Source organism: Tubulanus polymorphus, chromosome 1 (assembly GCF_964204645.1).
Source record: "Tubulanus polymorphus chromosome 1, tnTubPoly1.2, whole genome shotgun sequence".
Lineage (NCBI taxonomy): Eukaryota > Metazoa > Nemertea > Palaeonemertea > Tubulaniformes > Tubulanidae > Tubulanus > Tubulanus polymorphus.
In genome coordinates this window covers 20,585,510-20,605,789 of record NC_134025.1, presented here as the reverse complement: position 1 = coordinate 20,605,789, position 20,280 = coordinate 20,585,510, and the positions used below count along the sequence as shown (strand labels likewise).

At 37.3% G+C, this 20,280-nt stretch overlaps 2 protein-coding genes across 2 annotated transcripts; one reads left to right on the top strand and one right to left on the bottom strand.

The window, feature by feature from the left end:
* Window positions 1-508: 508 nt before the first annotated feature.
* LOC141910272 (sodium- and chloride-dependent glycine transporter 1-like) lies at window positions 509-6,787 on the bottom strand. Its single transcript, XM_074801032.1, has 15 exons — window positions 6,737-6,787; window positions 5,053-5,230; window positions 4,791-4,922; window positions 4,176-4,358; window positions 3,926-3,980; window positions 3,710-3,842; window positions 3,495-3,629; window positions 3,276-3,379; window positions 2,979-3,103; window positions 2,665-2,780; window positions 2,190-2,330; window positions 1,695-1,794; window positions 1,504-1,604; window positions 1,050-1,211; window positions 509-696 (listed from the first exon to the last, which is right to left on the bottom strand). Exons 1-15 carry the CDS (start codon window positions 6,785-6,787, stop codon window positions 514-516), a joined length of 1,899 nt encoding a protein of 632 aa, XP_074657133.1. The 3' UTR covers window positions 509-513.
* Window positions 6,788-15,204: 8,417 nt separating this feature from the next.
* On the top strand, window positions 15,205-20,154 carry LOC141910187 (uncharacterized). Its single transcript, XM_074800938.1, has 10 exons — window positions 15,205-15,695; window positions 16,857-17,056; window positions 17,179-17,310; window positions 17,772-17,858; window positions 18,063-18,230; window positions 18,495-18,677; window positions 18,766-18,887; window positions 19,362-19,539; window positions 19,753-19,935; window positions 20,012-20,154. The coding sequence occupies exons 1-10, from the start codon at window positions 15,205-15,207 to the stop codon at window positions 20,152-20,154; spliced, it is 1,887 nt and encodes a 628-aa protein (XP_074657039.1).
* The last annotated feature ends 126 nt before the right edge of the window (window positions 20,155-20,280 follow it).

The following is a 20,280-nucleotide window of genomic DNA, read 5'->3' as shown; positions in this document are numbered from 1 at the left end:
CTTTATTCAGAATTGTATAGGCCTTAGTGAATCGAATACATAATCCGGTGGTATTTGACAAGCTGGATGTACGATATTCTATCCTTTCCACATGGATACTGCGCGATGGCCGGGGCAGGCAATGTACATCCGCAGTCTTGGAACCACCAAAGGTACGCTAATGGATCTCTTTCTCCTTTCAGTACCGTTATTAGGCAGCCCTACTCTTCTTCTACCAACGGATTTGAGTTGGCCTACGTAAAAGTACGTTATAACGTCATTTTTTCAGAGGACAAATTTGCGCAATCTAACTCATATTCAGTAAGAATACCATTCTTTATAACGTCAATTTCGTTGCACCATGTTTCATATTGGTGTCCCAACAGTGGCATCATAAAGGACTTTGACAGTAACACAAAATGGAAGACCTACGAAATGCAGGTCACCTTGCTTGACTCCAGAGTTGAAATAAGTTCCTAATGACTACCTAAGCACTGATTAGAATATATAGGTTTATTTTTCGTCTCAGCATATTCATAAATGATCATTAAACGATTCGTTATTGTGTCCAAAATCACCATTTGAAGATTCTTCTGTTTCTTTGCGGATAGAATCGCGAGTTTCCATTTGTCTATCTGTCTCATAAATCGTGTCAGATCTATCTTCAGCCATCGCTGGACCCCAATTTGAAGACGGCACATTTGCTTTGATGCAAGCCTGAAGCGTTAGAATTTATTATAGACGTTACCAATGCAACACAAACTATAAGCCGCGATCACACGTGCATTTTTGGCTCGGAACAACTGTCCACACGGTGTACCCGAGCCTGTTTAGCCCGGGCCAAATTGGGCCCGACCAAAAAAGGCGAACCAGCCCGAACCAAATTCTAGCACGAGGCAGATGGTTGCGTTTGAATTGCAACTGGTACCTGAAATGACCCAATTCGCTCTGTTTGAGCATTGTTTAGTGTCCAGTGTCGGAGTGGTTTGCGTGTAAGCGCGCTCTCTTATGACAGGCCACGGGTCAAATTTGGCACGGGCCTGATCCGACCATCGAATAAATGAACTTACTTTATACCCATATGTCCTGCAATATTGTACCAACATCCAAATAAAGATCATGCATGTAGGAATGACTACAGTCACCCATCCGAGAGCCTCTGCCCAATCGGGGTAAACGTAGTCATTATATGTAAGGCGTGTATAATTCCATGCTTTGAATACGATCGTCGCCTGGAAAAAAAGATTTCGCATAGCTCATATTTTTCGATGTGTAACCTCACAACTTTTATGCTTGATGATCTAACAAATCAAGCCTTTGAACTTAACAGTAAACTGGCTATTGATTATGCGTTGTACTGTAGTTTTTCCGCTATGATGTTTGTGTAATTCAAGGAGCGGTAGAATTAATGATAACTGTAATTACAATTGTTCATACGTAGAAGTAGGCCCATCTGAATGTTAAATTCTACACTACACGTTGGTTTTATACTTGCGGCGATCATATCAGAAGAATAATACTTACAAGCATGAATAAAGGTGAAATATAACACCACGTGGCCTTGAAAAATAAACTAGGGTCTCGGCCTATCATTAACCGAATATCAGCGGCGAAACGTTTATATCCTTAAAAAACGAATAAAACCCATCGCTAGAAATACTGACATTAGTATATATACGAATTGTATTTAACGCGGCAGCATTTATAACACTTACCGTATATATGATTTAGCACAACGCATTCAAGAAAACCGATGACCAGCAGTGGAAATCCACCGACAAAATTATCAATCAAATTCAGAAGGTACATGCCATTCTTTGAAATAAGAAAATATAATTATTCAAGACATATCATATGTATATTTTCGAATATTTTGAGTAATTTACCCTAATGTTCTCCGAAGCTCGATGCGACTAAGATCGAGGATTGATTGCGATGATAAGTAAAGCCAAACGCAACCGGCAAGGAAAAACGACTTGCCGTGTGCGCTGGGCCTAATAACCAGCAACCACCCAATAATTCGTTGAGCGCCATGAACGGGCCAGAGAAGACCGTACTGTCTTTTGGAATGTCAATATTCTACCGCTGTCCTACTGGATGTCAAGTTCGGATAAATTGACCCCCTCATAAAAGATGCATGGTCCACAGAGCAGTTGTCCCAGTGGAGTGCATTACCGAGTGAGCAGTATAACTGCTTAGTCATTGCCTACCTCTAAACACATGGGCAAACCAAGTAGAAACGCGGCTACACAAATCAGCACACGGAAAATTACTGTTCTTTTCGTCGTCGTCCTTAGTACGTGCTTGTATTCATCACAAATCGCACTAATTACTGTCTCAAACATGGAAAACTACGTATACAAAAAAAACCATAAATGCACAAATCATCATCGGTTTGTCGTTCGATGTCCCATGTTGCTAAACGCACAGGTATTAGAAAAGATCAAATCTGCAGTGAAGAATTCGTAATATGAAGTAAAAATCCGCAGTGTAGATTGCAATATTCATCATCTAGTGACGACAGTTTCTGGCGGATTTTTGTTTCTCTGATGGTGGAGCTTAGATAAACTCAGAAACTGCCAGATAATAACGGTCTAATCTTCAACTGTGGGTTTTTATTGAATAACTCTGGATGTTGAAATCAACATCATCAGTCTACAAGTCGTGATATGAAGTATTCATTACCTGTGTACTGAAACCGAGCATGGCCATCATTGCGAAAAATAATACTGCCCACAGTGGCGGACATAAAGGCATTTTAGCAATAGCTTCGGGATAAGCGATGAAAGCTAAACCAGGCCCTGATGGAAAGAAATAACACATATCAAACATAGCTATGGTGGTTGATTCGGGCCATACTAAATTGATAAAAGATCTTTAACACTAGCCCATTTTGTGTTTTCTCACACAAATAATTCAAAAAGTTCGGTTGTTTCCGTGCTTTGAGCCGGTTATCCAGCGAAAGCACCGTTTGTGTGTTTGATTGTTTGTTTATTTACCTGCCCTGGCGACCTCCGCGACGGTCGTATGCTTCTCGTGGGCCATGAATCCGAGAACTGAGAATATTACGAACCCAGCGTAGATACTCGTACCGCAGTTTATAAAGGGCACGATTAGAGCGTCTCTGAAACAGTACACATGTATATCGTTTATACGTTTTCCAGTTTCGCTTGTATCATTTTAGAAAGATTATCTCTTGAAATAAACAACATATTGATGAAAGACTATGCTTTTTACATTGATTTGCCAGTGACTGTAAATGGAATATGTGTGGATGCGTCTTACAAATTACATACCTGAGGCAATTGTTTTTAAACTTATTATAGCTTGCCATTGTTATCGAGGAACCCTGGGCAATACCCATAGAATAAAAAATCTGAACTCCTGCGTCCTTCCACACCTAAAATGCACAATGTAGGCTACATAAAATTTTCAACTTTTCTGAAATGTTATTCGTTCGCCGCAATTTGATTTGTAAGCGAAGCCTGATTCATATTTAGATACAGGGTTTTTACCTCACCGTCAAGAAGTTTGTCCCATTGAGGAGTGACATAGTACAGTATGCCGTCAATTGAACCTTCTAATGTACAGCCTTGGATGAGAAGAGCCGTCAGCAAAACGTACGGGAATAACGCGGTGAAATATACCACCTGTAAATATCAAACCACAAATTGATAACATAACCGGATTATGCCGAGGTTACTGCAGGTCTAGGTATGACTGTAGTTACCTTGCCTAACGATTGGATTCCTTTAACTAACACGAAGAACACGACAACCCAGGCCAAGAGCAGGCATAGACTCAATTCCCATTTCAACTTGCCAGACACAGAGAACCCCTCGGTTAAACCGAGTACGTTGTTACTAAAACGGTATACGTTAATGGCATTTACTTGAACGCTTAAATGATTTATGCTAAGGTCGGTTGGGATTAATTAGGAACTAACTAAAAATATTCTTCTGTTGATGATTTGAAAACCGTCTGATTTTCTGTGCAGTTTGCTACCAGTGTAGTTGTCGTTGTGTTGATAGTTGCAAGAGCATTCTCAATTGCAGCAGTGCTACAGTTGTAGATCGTATCAACTGTACCATTTTCAACTGTGGCATTATTCCAATAGGTAACTAAGATACACAAAATATGCAATTTGATTGAATATTCAAGCGAGTGTATATCAAAGAAATATCACGAAAACCTACTGTTTTGAAATATATTTCTGTTGACATCATTCGTACAGTACTCGCTGTTCCATTCGTTGTCACATGTTGACCACGGTAGAACCGATGTCATCGACGCGAATAGATAGTACAAACAATATGCCACAATGACGTTGTAATATAAACAAATAGAAAACGTCACTATTACCATTGCCCAACCCATACCTGGAATATTGATTTAAAAAATGCATTTATTGAGACATAAATTGAAGCGAAAAAAATGTTGTTAGGGTGCCATTTCCACGTCGGGATTTATAGTAAGCTATGCATAGTTTGATGCATGACTAATCGCTGTCTAAATATTTTCTACGATTCGATCGGAATTTTAAGTGAGCATTGATTAAATTGGATGAAAAGATTTAATGGAACGAAGACTGTAGCTGAACACTTGGTCTTAGGAGTAAAAGGAAGAGTATCTACGACTTAAGCAAATGCTAGACTTAAAAGCTTTTCTTAATCCATGTTACCCAATGATAGAAAATTCATAGAATAAGAATAAGAGAAAACAACGTATCGCATTCAATATGTTTGCTTGACGTCATCGAGAAATAAATTGATATCTAGAATAGATAAACTGGGCCATGTTATGGGTCTTACCTTTAAATAATGGGTTTATTCTCCAGATGGTGATTGGACCGAGACTAGCAAACTGACCGAATGCCATTTCCATAAAAAACAACGGTAGCCCGACAAATATCAACATCAAGATGTATGGTATCAAAAAGGCACCTGCAACGGAAAGCAATACATGTCGGAATAATTTTGTTTTGAGATTTCATACTCATTTTCATTGCGCTTCTCTAGGACACTGACGTGAAGTTTAAGTTTGCAGTCATTTCCGCAAGTTTAGTTAACTTACCTCCTCCATTTTTGTAACAGAGATATGGAAATCTCCAGACATTTCCTAAACCTACGGCATATCCTATACACGTCAGAATAAACTCCACTTGTCCTCCCCAATTTCCACGTTCCTTCAGCCCTTTGCTACTGTTTTCAATGTCAACGTTGTCGCCATTAGCCTGCTTAGTTGCAACGCCCTATTGAAAATCTATAAACATGAGGAAAGTGTATTTCTGTCTAGTCAATCAGGATGCGACTACATCCCTTGTATAAAGTAATGCGCGTTTTATGTAAATAACAAGTTTACATTTTCCTTAACCTTTTTCTGAACAAGCTGTCAACAACAAAATCTTAAAATATGAATCAATTTCGGAGACAGATCTTCCATAACTTAAGGATTTAGCATATGATGTTGACTGGGAGAAAGTTGGCGAGGGGAGCAGTAAAATATGGAAATTCAGACTTCAGCATCAGAGTTTTATCGGCCATTTCAGATAATCTATCCAAGTCGAAGATACTGTATTGAATAGATAAGAGTGACCCTAATTATTGACATGTTTTGACACATATATGTATATGTCAATACGATAGCCTGATGCATAGTCAAAAGTCAAGTGGCCATGCCGTTGATAAAACTGTTAACTAAACTCAAAGAGTTCGATGATCTCTTGATTTTGATGATTGATCCACAATAGCCGTCGCTGTTCAATAGTTGGTTGGATTAGAGTCAACCAGTACATGTCTGGTTACTAAAGACTACATTTTATTACCATGGTATTTATTCGATGGTTAACTTTAACAAACTTTTGAGCAATTGGCTTCTGACCTAAAACATCAATAAATATCGTGATAGAACGTTTCAAGTGAATTGATTTCATTAGTACCAAGTCAATACCATTCTATATTCTGACAGAATAAAGAATCTAACCTTATTTTGACAAAAATATCGAATCTAATTTATCTAATAACAAGGGTAGACTAAGATTTAATACCAGTTTTGGAATCTAGTCACTGTTCAATTCGGCACTTATGTGTTCAATGCGCTAATCTTAGGTGTTAAATGCGCGTTGAATGGTTATGCCGCTCCGAAAAAAATTTTATCTCTTGTACAGTACGAAATTGCACTACGTCATTACGTCTCACATAAATCAGAATGATGATTTTCTTAGACAAGGTCAAGCACCGTAGTAATCATGGTATTCGAGGAAATACTGATTATATTGAAAAACCTTGATCCCTTGAAAACCATTAAGAGCTTTCGATGCTTTCAAAGTGAATCTGTAAGACTTTTCTTTCTTTTTTCTTAATTATAAACTTAGTCTTCAGTTGAATCAACGACGAAAGACATTTTTTGTTATTGCCTTGCAATAATCTAGCCAAATGTATTTACATATTTAGGCGTGTAAAGAAATAGTCAATGAAATTAGAAATAACATCTTCGTATTATGGAATTCCTTCACTAGTCAATAGTCATAGTCAATTACTCATTCCTAATCTCTAGCCAACATTTGAATATTCTCATTAAATATCTTATCGAGTCTCTATTCAATTCAATCCAAGATCCTTTACTCTTATGAATTTGAAATCGTCACAAACTTTTTCTCCTAACATTTCCGCAGATTTTCATGGAGATATGAAGGAACTGTTCTAACAAAAGTGATTTGTCCAGTATTTCGGTTCCTATTTAGTGATTTTTAACTTACATTTTCTTCGACGAGATTTACTGTTGACGCAGTTTTCGGACCTTCAATCATCTTCAACCAACATTGACCAGTTAATAGTTTAAACTGACAAATTCTTCTCTTATCAATATATATCTGAGAGCAAATATGAGAGATTGCTAAACAGCCACAATGTGGCGTCAAACCATGAACTCTGATACCGAGGATCGATTTCGAGTTCATTATCAAACCGATTAACAAACCGAAAGGTTGTTTGAAAAGTCAGATGAGAATAGTATAAACAATGGAAATTCAGCATCAGTTACGTTAATAATAAGAGCGTTGTTGTTTTAAAACAAAGAGCCTTTAAACTCAAAAAACCCAAAATTATATTCAATTCCTAATTCTATTCAAATTCTCAAATATTTGCATAATCAGCTACTAATACCTTGTGAGTATTTTGTAGGTCCCAGGATTCTTCTGTTACCATGGAAACGGTAGCCAAATTCACCCGTCCCATACTTAAGAAATCCAGTTCTTCCATATTTCTGGTATTATTAATGATTTTTGCTGGTTTTTCACACGAAGCCGTTTTACTTTTTTTTACTGTTTTACTAAAATTATAGCGTTTATGAATATCGAAAGCATTTTTCCCAGGAATTAGTTTTCAGATTTTAATGAACCGTTGACATTGTAACCATTTTTGTAAAATGTCAGACTGGCTTGATACGGTTAAAGGTCTAGAAATGTACCTTAATGCACATTTCTTACCACAATCAATTGCCGGATTGCCCCTTAACCCTTTTGATACTGGTATGTTTGGTCACTACTCTACTGAGCCTAAATTAGGCATTTTTGCATGTTATATATGGATGGCTATAGCAAAAAAACCAACAGAGGAAACAGGACATCAGTTATATATCTTTGTAGAACACATCCCAAAGTTTATTTAGAGGACCAAAAAATTTTCCAAAATTATGCTAATTAGGTCACGTGACCTAATTATATCGTGCGAAGATACAAAAAATATAATCTTTTTTTGAGAATATTCAACATACATCATTTCAAAACAAAGCAAGATCCATGTACCTTCAATCAAACAGTATACTGGTGTCTGTTGTTACCTTAGGCAAAAAAAATTATGCAAATCTATGAAAAAATAAAAAATTTACAGGTATTTAAGTTTTTAGGTCTACGCCTAAAGTACAGCCTTGGATCGGTACTATTTTAGGCAAAAAAACGGTCAGTAATTGATAAATAGATTTTTTTGCGGCGAAATCGCTTGAATTTCTCTCTAGCATCTTCTGACATAGTTTCGGCAAGTCACGGCAGGTGTCAGCCATGTACAGCACGATGATAATTGTCCTTCTAAAAACACCCGCACTGCGGGTGTCTCGTAGCGAAGACCGAAGTGGTATCCACCCGCACCGCGGGTGGTCCGTATCAAAAGGGTTAAGACATGCTCTATGATTACTGCGAGTTTCAAGGTAATTGATTCCGGTATATGTTCACCAGGGGGCGTGTTGAATAGCGAAATAACGTATTTCCATAGATATTGGCAGCTACGCATACAACCACAATCAATTTCAGAATTGTAGCTCATGACGTGTTCTATGATAGTGATTACAGTAGTAATTCACGAGGGTGTTGAAAATTGAATGGGTCGATTAAAAGAGGAGTGATTAGGAAACTTATGTTGATCTTTTTTCTGCTCAATGCAGCCACTTGATAAAATAATGCGGATAGTTTAAAATCCGTTTGAATGACAGTGCGTCAAATTAATCTAGTGAATCTGGTGAAGTACTACTAGTAATCCATCCAATATATGTATTCCATATACATATATAGTTATGGATATCGAGTTACTCATTCGGTAACCATCTGGCATTATAAAACGAATTGACACTAACGAAATCTACGACATTATCTTCGCACCATTCGCGTAGTTGACATGTTGCTTTGCCAGACGCTTGTAGTTGTGTTATCGTGTTTTGTTTTGATTGCGGAAGGAAAAAAATCAGAAAAAGAAAGATCTGGTGAATCTGACAATGGAAAACCTGGTAAATCTGAAAAATCAGGTCAGTTGTTTTATGCAATATGTCCATTCCCACAATTTTTCAGTAATATTTGACTTATAAGATAGTGACAAATAGTCGATCAATTCGAAATTCGCATGTTATTCTGACAACTTCCAAAAGATTTTACTATGACCTTTGTATAGCAGCGTTTTTTATGATAGAATTATTGCGGCGGATTAGAATTTTTCTTACATCTCGTATAACTTTTAGTTATTTTGAGGCTATGCGCATAAGCTGGGCGCACCTATACGACCGTTGTATCATCGTATGATCGCATGGATGATACGAGGAAATCGGTTCCGGATGCCACCGCGCACACGTTAACGACGATACGAAAATATCATGCGGTCATACGATTATACGATGAATCGCAAAGGTTGTGAATCGGGCTTTGAGTACAACGAGAGTCCATGAGTACACGTACGGTGAAATGTTTTAGTCTCGTCCACCATCGACGGTAGTGAATGTCCCATGGATTTTTGTAACCCATTTGATTGACAATGGGCCAAGTATTTTTCTGGCTATCCACGCTGTGGTAGAGTAAAATTACACGCCGCTTTCAAGGAGATTTTTATGTGTCGTTTTATATCGTGTTTGTTAAATATAGGCCTATATGTGTGTGTGGCAATCGATGAAAAACGACGCTTCGTAGGTCGGGAATCGACTTGCCAACTTAGGAGCAGCGTTGGCGATGAGAGGGCTTTAACCGAAGATGTTTTCTAGCATCTGACGGTTAACGCCCATAATTAAATTTAGGCCAAAAATAGATACCTTATTTTCCGGCCGGGTGAGAAAATCTTAGGCTTAGCGACCCGGTAAAATAAAACATGCCGGTCTCGCGGCTGAAAATTTGTTCGTTAGTAAAAAATTAAATACAAAACGTTCGGGCGGGTGTCGGAATGTCTTCTTGTCGTTCTTTTTTCCATTTTATTGGGTTTCGAACTTACCCGTACTAGGGGTCACGAGTTTGATTTGAAATTTGAAATGTTATCTCAGGGTCGTTGAGCAATGACGAGTAAATGATTTTTGTGTCGTGTAAATTCGTTTGACAAAATACATGTAGGCTATACCAAATATGGTGTTGTGTGAAATTAGACACAGGCACCCTATGCCTGTAATAGTCCTTCGTGTCAATCAACCAAGATATTCAAAGCATGTTGAAGACATTTTGACAATATTTTGATAAAGTGGGAGTATAGAGATTTCTCGGTTCTGGTGTGAGTAAATTCCCGCAAACCTCTTAATGACATATTTTACGCGTAAAAGCTGAGTAATAATAGAAGTTAAGGGGGGTTGCTTTCAAATGTTTTTATCAAAAATGAAAATACCGCCAGCCTGGTCAATATTTCCAAAATTTCATGTTTTTTAAGTAAATTGAAATAAACACCTGCCTGCCTGGTCATTTTCAAGGATTTTGAAAATAAGAAACAAGGTATCATCTTCTGGCCTTAATTTCAATTTCGTGACCTGAATAAGCCAATCCACACAACGTGCTTAATTACCTAGTCGAATGAATCAAACGAAGAACTCTCCACGCAAAGAACGTCATAGTTAATCGCAGTTTTTCCAGCACGTACTGAAAACTATCGTTTTCTGGCTTATGCTCAAAACAACTGTCGCGAGCACCAGTTCTTACGAGTTGAAAACAACTTTCAACTTAACTCGCATTCAGTTGGCTTTTTCAAGTCATGTACTGTACGTTTTTATCATTAAACTAGAAACTAGAAAAATTCATTATCGCGCGTAATGCAAACTACTTTTTCCGAAACCGCCTCTTCGAACCGGGGATATTGACGGCTTACCGAATAGTAATCATTTTCATTACGGTCGATCGTTGATCCACATAAGTATTTCTAACCATCCTGGATTATTCATAAGATTCCCGATACGAAGTGGCACTTTGTCATTGAAAAGCGCACACCGTTTACGAATGGACCGTAATACTACTTAAGTATAGGAGTACTGACAAGGTGGTACGATTTTTCTAATTCGATAAGTGGTGCTCCTGATCGGAACAGGTGCCATTATGAGGTAGCCTATCCCCATTGCTAGGTACAATCAACAATTTGTCAATATTAATAAAAAAATAACCCAACCTATGATATATCGACTTATAAAGAAAACTTATAGGCTATTTGATTACCTGGCTGGCAATTTTTTCGCAGGTCACCACTCCCCTGGACATGGGTATAAGAATCGTCGTGTTCCACGTCCGGAATAGCTGAATGATTTAATCATCGATGGGAAAATATTCTTGAGAGGAAATATTTTGGAAAATCATATCTTTAAGATCTTCCCCTCGTTTCTGATGCGTGAGATTAAATCTCAATAGAGAAATAATAAATAATAATAAATTTATTTCCACAATAAAATTACAACATGTCATAAAGAGATATACAAATATGAAATGTTTTTTGATATAATGTGGAGGAAAACGTTATTCATTTTCTCACAAATCGGGGCTGTCATCCAGGGCCAACTTCGGTTATCGGAGTTAGTCGACTATAGTCGAACTAAATGAAACCGAATGTCGGTTAGAACAATATTCCGGAAATAGTTGGGAAATTAAGCGCATTCGGTTATTAGTTCCGACCTCTAGTCGACTAGACGTATCGGCCCGATTACGATTACGATTACGATTACGATTTATTACACTCCAACCATTTCCATGGTATATGGAGGAAAACTATTACACATATATATACAAATATTTACAAAACAACACTAAAGTGATTAAAATTTAGAGAATGAAAACGTAACGAAATATATATATATATACATCAACTATTTACAATACTATATATACTATTATATACATCAACTATTTACAATACTATATATACTATTGGAGGGGTCTATATACATCTAAGCCGGTCTTAATGAATTTAGCTAAGTTGACCGTTGGGTTTTTCAGAATATCAAGGGTATTAAAGGTATTCAAATTCAAAAAGTTTTTGCGTTGTTCGTTAAGTAAGGTACAGTCAAACAGAAAATGGGATTCGTCACCTAGAGTATTACAAGTGGGGCATATTCTATCGGCTCTGTCTAAATGAAGGTTTGAAAATTTGTTCACAGGTAAAATATAGGACCCGACCCTAAATTCAAATAAACTAGTTCCTAAGTCATCACCAAGTTCTATTATATACTTCTCTAACCTAATATCATTTTTATATTGCCTAAAGTTAGTGTATATCGGATTAGTATTTATGGCAGATACAGTTTCTTGAAGGTGCTGGTCACGGAGTATCTGTTTTATTCGTTTTGAAAAAGATTTACTGTTAGTCATGAATTGCTGCGTCCAAATGCAGGACAAACCACAGTCATCAAACGTTTTCTTTATATATGATAACCAAGGGCTCTTAAATTTATCCCTTAAAAATAAATTGAGAGATATTTTATAGAGTATTGAATTAAGTTTGGTTTGCTTTCCAGATACTGTTTTCACCCAAAAGTTAATCATCCTGCGTCTAACATCTATATTCAAAGGGTAACGTCCTAGCTCTGATAAAACTTGTAAGTTGCGAGAATATTTCGTCACTTTCATTAAGATTTTACAGAAGAAGCAATGAATATTTTCTAATAAATCAAGATTTTCATATCCCCAGATCTCACACCCATACATGGCTATTGGAGCAACACACGTATCAAATAATTTAAACATAACATCTATGGGCAATTTCAAACGTCTGCCTTTTTGAACGATCGAAAACATAGCTCTGATAGCTTTATCGTAAAGATACTTTTTTGCCTTAGCAAAGTTACCATTCCAATTGAATTTTACTCCGAGATAAACATAATCTTCAACTACCTCTAACTCTTGATCACCAAACATAAATTTCGAAAACGTTTTTATCCGGGATTTACTTCGCGCAAATACTAGTACTTTAGTTTTCTCTGAGTTAACAGTGAGACCATTAGCCGCGCAATATTCAAATAAGGTATCTAAGTGTAGCTGAAGAGATTTCTCATCCTCAGCAAGAATAACTGTTTCATCTGCGTATAGTATTATGAATGAATTCAGTAAAGTATCAATATCCTGATCACGATTCAAATTTAGTTTTTCTATAAATGACAAAGTCGGTTTTCCACGATCAATGAAAAATTCTTCAATGTCGTTTCACTCCGCGCGGTTGCGCCACTGCGCGGGATTTACGCGAAGCAGCAAACACAAACATGGCCACTCTCTCAATTTTCAATGATAGAAATCGTGTGTGCATTTCAATTATTTCGGCTGTTAGGGCTTTAAGGCACAATATAAGTTGATGATGTGATATGGTGATGTTAATTAATAATAATTCCGCAGTGAATCTAGTCACGAACGGTGCCGATTGAGTGTACAGCTGCCAAAAACACTGAAATGTGCGTAGTTGTGTAACTATTTGCAGTGAATTGCAGACGGAACATGAAGCCTTAACGGCCGTTTAAAAAAAAATTATACCAATCGCAATTGTAAAATAAAAATGAGATAGAACCTAAGTTAAAATTCTGGCCATTTCTTAAATGTTATTACTAATTTTTAGTCAGTGCCGAACGTTTAGTTTTCCAACAATAATGAGGGGTGGTAGGTAGTCATGCAATTCAAGTCATCATTTATTACACGTTACTTCCGTGTTGTTGAAAATCTCGCGAGTCCTGGACCAAACCCAATTGAACAATGTGCTCTGTGTGCTGGCCACAAATGCACACAGATCACACTACACTACCCATTACACACTCCAGTACCCGCAGCTTTCATATATCTATCCAAATATTTAGAGTGTCTTTCTTCCTGGATACGAAAACCAAATTTGGACTAAGTCATTGAAAAACCAATGTTAACCTTTCATATAAAGACACAATGTACGTTCGAGATGACGTAAAAATCATGTGATGATTTGTTAATTGTTGATTACAAAAACTTGTGCGGATTTATTGTAAGATTGGACTTAAATCCGTGTATATTGGTAGTTGTTGCCATTTTTGTTCATATTTTCCAGGAACCGGTGATTGCGATGGAGGGGTCGAGTTCAACAGACATTGTTTTGTGATTTTAGGCCAAAGTTTATCTCATGCGGATGCACAGAAGGCCTGCGGGGAGAACGGTGGAAAATTAGCCGTGCTAAAAAAAAGATCCGTATGGAAAAAATTGAAATCACATCCAGAAGTCAAGAAAAAGTAAACTCGAATAAGATGATACTAATATTGATGATTGATAGTAATGATAGTAAATTCAGACTGAATCATTAGGCCTTTTCTCTCGGTCATTGGTATCAACCGATATCGTCCGTCATGGTGATGTCCGTTTCCACTCGTATAGTTCGCACCTTGGAGTAATCACTCTGATTACTCCAAATTCGCACGCGTCATGTCGACCATCAAAGTGGCAATCATCTATGACTTTTCATTTCATTAGGGTTTTGCTTCGTCCTTTAATGAAACGTAGTTCGTATACAAAAACTTAAACCTAACTTAATTAGAATCCTTAATTTAAAATTTTATGTGGGTCATATTTTACATTATCTTAGAAAAAACCTATGGATTGGTATGACTTACGATTTGGTAACCGACGTCTACAAATGGTATGACAATGACTGCACAGCTAAAGATCATAATATGGAAACAAAAAAAGGAAAGAAAGCCTGGGTCAGTCAGTAAATATTTGCATCATTTGTGAATAATTCTAAGTTTCTATTATCAATACGGAAGTGTCCTGGGGACATATTTGTAAAAACAACATAGTTTTTTGAGATTCATTCCGCTTGTTCAGTAAGAATTAACTACCTTCTCAGGAAAAGGTGAGTTAGTAAATTGCACAAAATTAGTTCTCATACTCTAAAAACATTTTCGAGGTTTTGTCCGGGTAAGTTAGGTAGAATAAACTAGTTTTTTGGCGAAAATGACAAAATTTGTTTTTGCTGATTTAGTTCCAAACGCTTCCGTAATTAACCTCGTTGTTAAGCTAAAATAAAGAAGAAAACCGTTTCGATTATCTGACATCTAATAGTAAATGACGCATGAAATTTGACTAAAACATTAAAGAAAATTTTTCCAGACTTTATCCAAACGGTTGATGGAAGCCCCAAAAATGTCTGGTTGCGTGACTATGTTTTCCAAGTTTTCTAAAGCCCAAGTCAGCTCATGCTCCGAATCGTTCGATGCCGTTTGCGAATACAATAACACGAGTAAGTATAACTCTTTCGATTCACAATTGATAGGGAAATGCCGAAGAAAAAAATTCTCAAAACACTTCTGTACGGTCATATAACTGTCATATAACCCTTGTCATATTTAAGAATCTGATACCGTAAGTAAATGGATCAATAAACAGTGTGACAAAGGAACCCGTGCGAAAACACTTAGTAAAAGGTCTGGGTCAGCAAGAATACTGGAACTCAATAAAAAAAATGGTGATAATTGGAAATTGACAATGAATTCGTCATAGAATATAGCGCAATGTTTAATCAATATTTTTACTGGATGGCAGGAACATTGTACGAACAGTTGTACCAAGGGGATATCCTGTTGACCAAGGAAGAAGAGAAGATTATTTCGACTGGTGGCAATCCGTCCACAGCCACTGGGTCGATCTATGTGCCACCGAATGCAACTCTGAACACTAAGCAAGTAGAAGTGTTGAAGAAACTAGTAACTCAGACCAAATCTCCGAACCTTGCGAAAGCCAAGACTCGTGAATTGGCTAGTCAGTACGACAAGCATTCAAGGCAATTGGTCAGGGATTGGAGGAAGGCGAGAAAAACGCTTATAGACAAAATAGAAAACGCAACCAAGTATCACGATACAAACGTGCGAAGAACATACAAAGAGTGGCATGAAAACTACTTGAAAGATGTTCAAAACATAGTTCGCAAAGGATTGAACATACAAGTAGCAAAAACAAAGTTGAAACGTCCAAATCGCTTTTTTAAACGTTACATGAAAAACAGGTAAATTTTAATGTATGTTGACGTTTTTCAAGTAGCAAAATATTCCCGTTAAAATCCTTCTAAGGCAGTTCTCTTAACAGCAGAAATATATATCTTAAGTTGTCCACTTAGAACATATTTTCGACCAAAAAATGAAATATTCTAATATAATTCCTTTGAATTTACAAATTGAATTTTTCTCGTTTAATGGATCATTCAGACGGAAAAGAAGTGCTATAAGATCTGACGACAGGAGCGCGTACTGGGTAGATGGTATTATACCGTACACGCTTGAAACACGAATGTGTAAGGTTTTTCGATTTGATCGTATGTTTATTGGGAGCGAAAGAGGGCAGGGGGTTCGGATTGGAAATCGGAAATCGAAGAACGGATTAAGTTGGATGGTCGCACGAATCCATAGAATTCGGATCGTGTAAACAATCGTCCGCAGCTTGAACAGAAGAGGGACAGGTTTATTCTTCGTCGGCTGCCTCATCTAATATCATTTGTATTGTAGCAACTTTCTCATTCTGCGCTGCGTTTGATAGAAAGGTTCAAGCTATGAAAGTGTCCTGGGGACTTCATTATTTTTTATCGTTTTGTTGCACTCTATTCCTAGTGAGTACGTAACTCAAAGGAAGATATTTTTCATTCCTGTATATATATATATATATATATATATATATATATATATATAAATATATATATATATATATATATATATATATATATATATATATATATATATATATTTATATATGATTTATGATTAATCTTTTTACCCTCAGTTAGAAACTAATATTCTTTTTATTGCTTTGAAAAACCTTTTGCTAAACTACTGATGAAACCAGATCCCCGTTGTCCAATATTACCAAAAGAGATAAACCTTAATGATAAAACAAATTTAATGATATTTTTATTTCTTCTTAGTTCAATAAAGTATCTTTAAACATAATTGTTTGAAATTACAGTTTACGATTACAAAGTTCGAATTAGGAACATAATGGACCGGTTTACTGAACAAACGAAAGGTTGCATCAAATTTGTAGAAAGGGATCTTCAATCGCCATACGTCCAAATAACAGGATCGTATAAAGGGTAACTTATTTCATTCCATATTACCATTGCCATGATATTTGTCAAAGCGTTTCTGAGTAATATAACATATTTCTATAAATTTAGCTGTTTCTCACATGTCGGAATCACGTACGGTCGTCAACAATTGAATCTGAATCCAGAGTGTCTGTACTATTCGGATGGTACACTTGTACCAGCTGGTACCATTCTGCACGAACTTATGCACACAGTTGGTTTTTACCACGAACACACGAGGCCTGACAGAGATGATTACATAAGAATCAACTGGGATGCCATTCAAAAGGGTACTTAAGTGACTTCATTTCTTTTCCAATATCTACCTCTTTTCTACACCTTTATTCTTATTCATTTTGCTAGAACGACAAATGTAGACATTTTACTTACACACGTTCGTTTAAAATTCTAGATAAAGAGGAGCAGTTTCTTAAATGGCAAGACTCGATCACAAACGGTTTCGAATACGATTTTAGAAGCGTAATGCATTACATTTTGAACGCATTCGCAAAGAATTCAGATGTGAACACGATGGACATCATAAATGGAGCTACATTTCCCGATGGTTTCATACCAGGAGTCACTGAAAACCTGAGTGTTAGTGACATAGCTGAGATAAGACGACTGTACGGCTGTAGCGGTGAGAAATGGTTCCTGTTATTGAGTCCTTTTCCGGAATTTCAATTATTTATTTGAATATCTATCCCATTAAATGCTGATAGTTATGTCCCGTTTTGTTCGGACCCGTTTTCTGCATCATATTGGGCATCGAGAGCAAAAGTGAATTGAATTAGATTAAACTAATAGACCGAATGCGAAAGATGACATGTCTACATCAAGGTGAAGAAACTGTCACTGGCTCCTACTGCGTTTCCCTTAGTTGGCTTAATGATTTTTCATTTCTAAACACAGATGTAAAGACTGTCGGTGGAAATGCCAACGGCGAATACTGCCGTTTTCCGTTCAAATATAACGGTACCGAATACAACCATTGTATAGTGGCAGAAACAAACGGAACGGCCCCGCTTTATTGGTGCAGCACCAAACAGTCCCCCACTCATGATAACATAGAATGGGGCTATTGCCTTTTCGGTAAGAAAATGATAAAGATTTTGTCAAATCTTGTGGAGAATTGATAATTCACATTTAATCAAATAAAAAGATACTGAGCTCAATATAACAATTGAATCAAGAATATGTGCTATGCGTCCATGTGTACCGAAATCCTGTTGGTTTTTGTGTACTATATGATACTGACGTACATGTAAATGATAGTTTTAAAATCACCTGTAACAGGTTCTGCCGAGACGTTGTCCACCAAAGTTCTGACTACTAGCGGAGAAAGCTGCCACTTCCCGTTCTATTATAAGGGTAAACGGTACGACTTCTGTACTTCCGTCGACTGGAGATCCATGTGGTGTTCGCTCAATGAAACTTTTGATGGCTACTGGGGATCATGCGCGCGTAAGATATTTCGTCTTATTGAGTTTAAAAACGGCTGATTTAGATTGTGTTATTAAAACTAGGGCCTTTAATTCGGAGGAATTTCAATGTTGCGCCCATCACTTCAATTCGACGTACAATTCGGCAGAGCTCTGAGGTTTTGTTTATCTCATTTATTTATTTGCCGTCCATTCTAAGCTCTTTTCATATACTAAAATGTTCCTTGGTAAAATATGCATAAGTATGTGTGTCCGCGTGACATTCTTTTCTTTTGACTATTTACAGTACCATACGGTGGAGCTTGGAGTAGTTGGGGTGAGTGGTCTGCATGCGATAAAACATGTGGAGGGGGTCAGCGATCGCGTATTAGGCTATGTGATAATCCAGTGCCTATCAATGGAGGGCCAACGTGTCCGGGAGACGGTTTCGAACATCAACCATGCCAAACAGTAGAATGTCCAATTTCCGGTAATTATGTCTAAACAATGATCTTCAGATGATGATACATTTCTGTTAAGTTTGTCTACAAGTCTTTTCTCTATTTCAACCAAATTAGGGGAAACCTTTGTTCACATCGGATGTTTCGAAGATGTTGGCTGGCCACCTTTGTTTACTCTTCTGGAAAATAGGTCATCGCATCTCGATGGTGAATTCGCCGATAGGACTGACAAATTACGAGTAAAGTGAACACAATTCCACTCTTATGTTTTTATGTGGTTAAATCTTGATTTAAAACTGAAATAAGGATTAGACTTTGGTTTTAAGTGTTGTAACTTCGATTCATGTTTACCAAGTGCGGAACTAGAATCAGGTTCGAGAATTGTCATATTTCATCCGACAACATGGAAGTGGAACTACAGATATATGTATTACTATTTGTTTTCGAATTTGGCTCCATGGTGGCTTCTTAAATGCATGTCATAAATAAATCGCCTTTTGGGTTCTTTCACAGCCATGTTTAATATGTGAATCCAGATATCAAATTGTAGGTTGAGAGTTTAAACGAGCAGTTTATAGGAGGGTCTCTCAATTGAACGTATTTCAGCTATACGGTTAAAAGTCAAACAGCTTACTGTGGAATTGGGACCTGAAGTTTCCCTAGTTCTGCTGACTCCATGCGTATAAGAAACCAAGAAAAATTTGAAATTTCAGAAATGTGCTTTAGCTGCTGGGTCACTGAACTATAATGTTGTTGGATTGCGGGCAGGAGGAATGTGTCTCGCCGAGAACTTAACCGTCGAAACACTTCGAGATATGACACCGTCGACGGCATGTGGTAACGAAGGTACCGGCGGTGAAAATGCAATGGATGTCTATGCACTGGATGAAGGTTGGTGTGATTTTGATTAAAATCATTTAAGGAAGGAAGCTACATCAATTTTAGCCGTGTGTTTTGATGATGTCTTGCACAGTGTCCTTTTCGTGCATACCTCAAATTGACCTTTAAACTGACCAGGCGATTTAAATCGTTAATTCATCAATTTCATCTACTGTTTTATATTCACGGATAACGGAGGTTATAAATCGTATTCCTTTTTGATAGTTTTACTAGCCCCGGACTGGTCAGCGTGGCAGGCATTCACTGCCTGTTCGAAGACTTGCGGTACTGGCACCCGAACGCGCACCAGACAATGCTGGGATCCAAAAGATTTGGCATTTGTCGATCCTACTCTTTGCGGCGGATCTGAAACAGAAAGTGAATCATGCTCAACTGAATTGTGTCCGAGTAAGTAGCAAAATAATTTTTGTTGTATGCACATTCACCAGGAATCAAATATAATATGTGCCATTTTCTGTTTCAGTTGACGGGGTTTGGGGAAGTTGGAGCGAGTGGAGTACATGTACTTCTGGTATCAAGTACAGATCACGACTGTGCGATAATCCCCCACCATCCAATGGTGGAGCTCAGTGTCCAGGCGAAGCAACCAATCCTCTTCTCTGTTGATCGAACTACTCATCCACGCCTTGAGTCAATAACTCGAAAGTTATTCAGTGTTAAAAGCTGTTAAGATACCACGGTAGTAATTAAAATCATCATGTCTAGCTCGTATTTTCAACTGAAGTGAAATCT

Coding starts and splice junctions, on each gene's coding strand:
- LOC141910272 (XM_074801032.1), bottom strand. CDS start 6,787: ATGATTGAAGGTCCGAAAACTGCGTCAACAGTAAATCTCGTCGAAGAA. Junction 4,359..4,790: donor AATAAACCCATTATTTAAAG/GTAAGACCCATA, acceptor TCAATATTCCAG/GTATGGGTTGGGCAATGGTA. Junction 3,630..3,709: donor GAATCCAATCGTTAGGCAAG/GTAACTACAGTC, acceptor TGATATTTACAG/GTGGTATATTTCACCGCGTT.
- LOC141910187 (XM_074800938.1), top strand. CDS start 15,205: ATGTTTAATCAATATTTTTACTGGATGGCAGGAACATTGTACGAACAG. Junction 17,057..17,178: donor CTGGGATGCCATTCAAAAGG/GTACTTAAGTGA, acceptor TTAAAATTCTAG/ATAAAGAGGAGCAGTTTCTT. Junction 19,936..20,011: donor CTCAACTGAATTGTGTCCGA/GTAAGTAGCAAA, acceptor TTTCTGTTTCAG/TTGACGGGGTTTGGGGAAGT.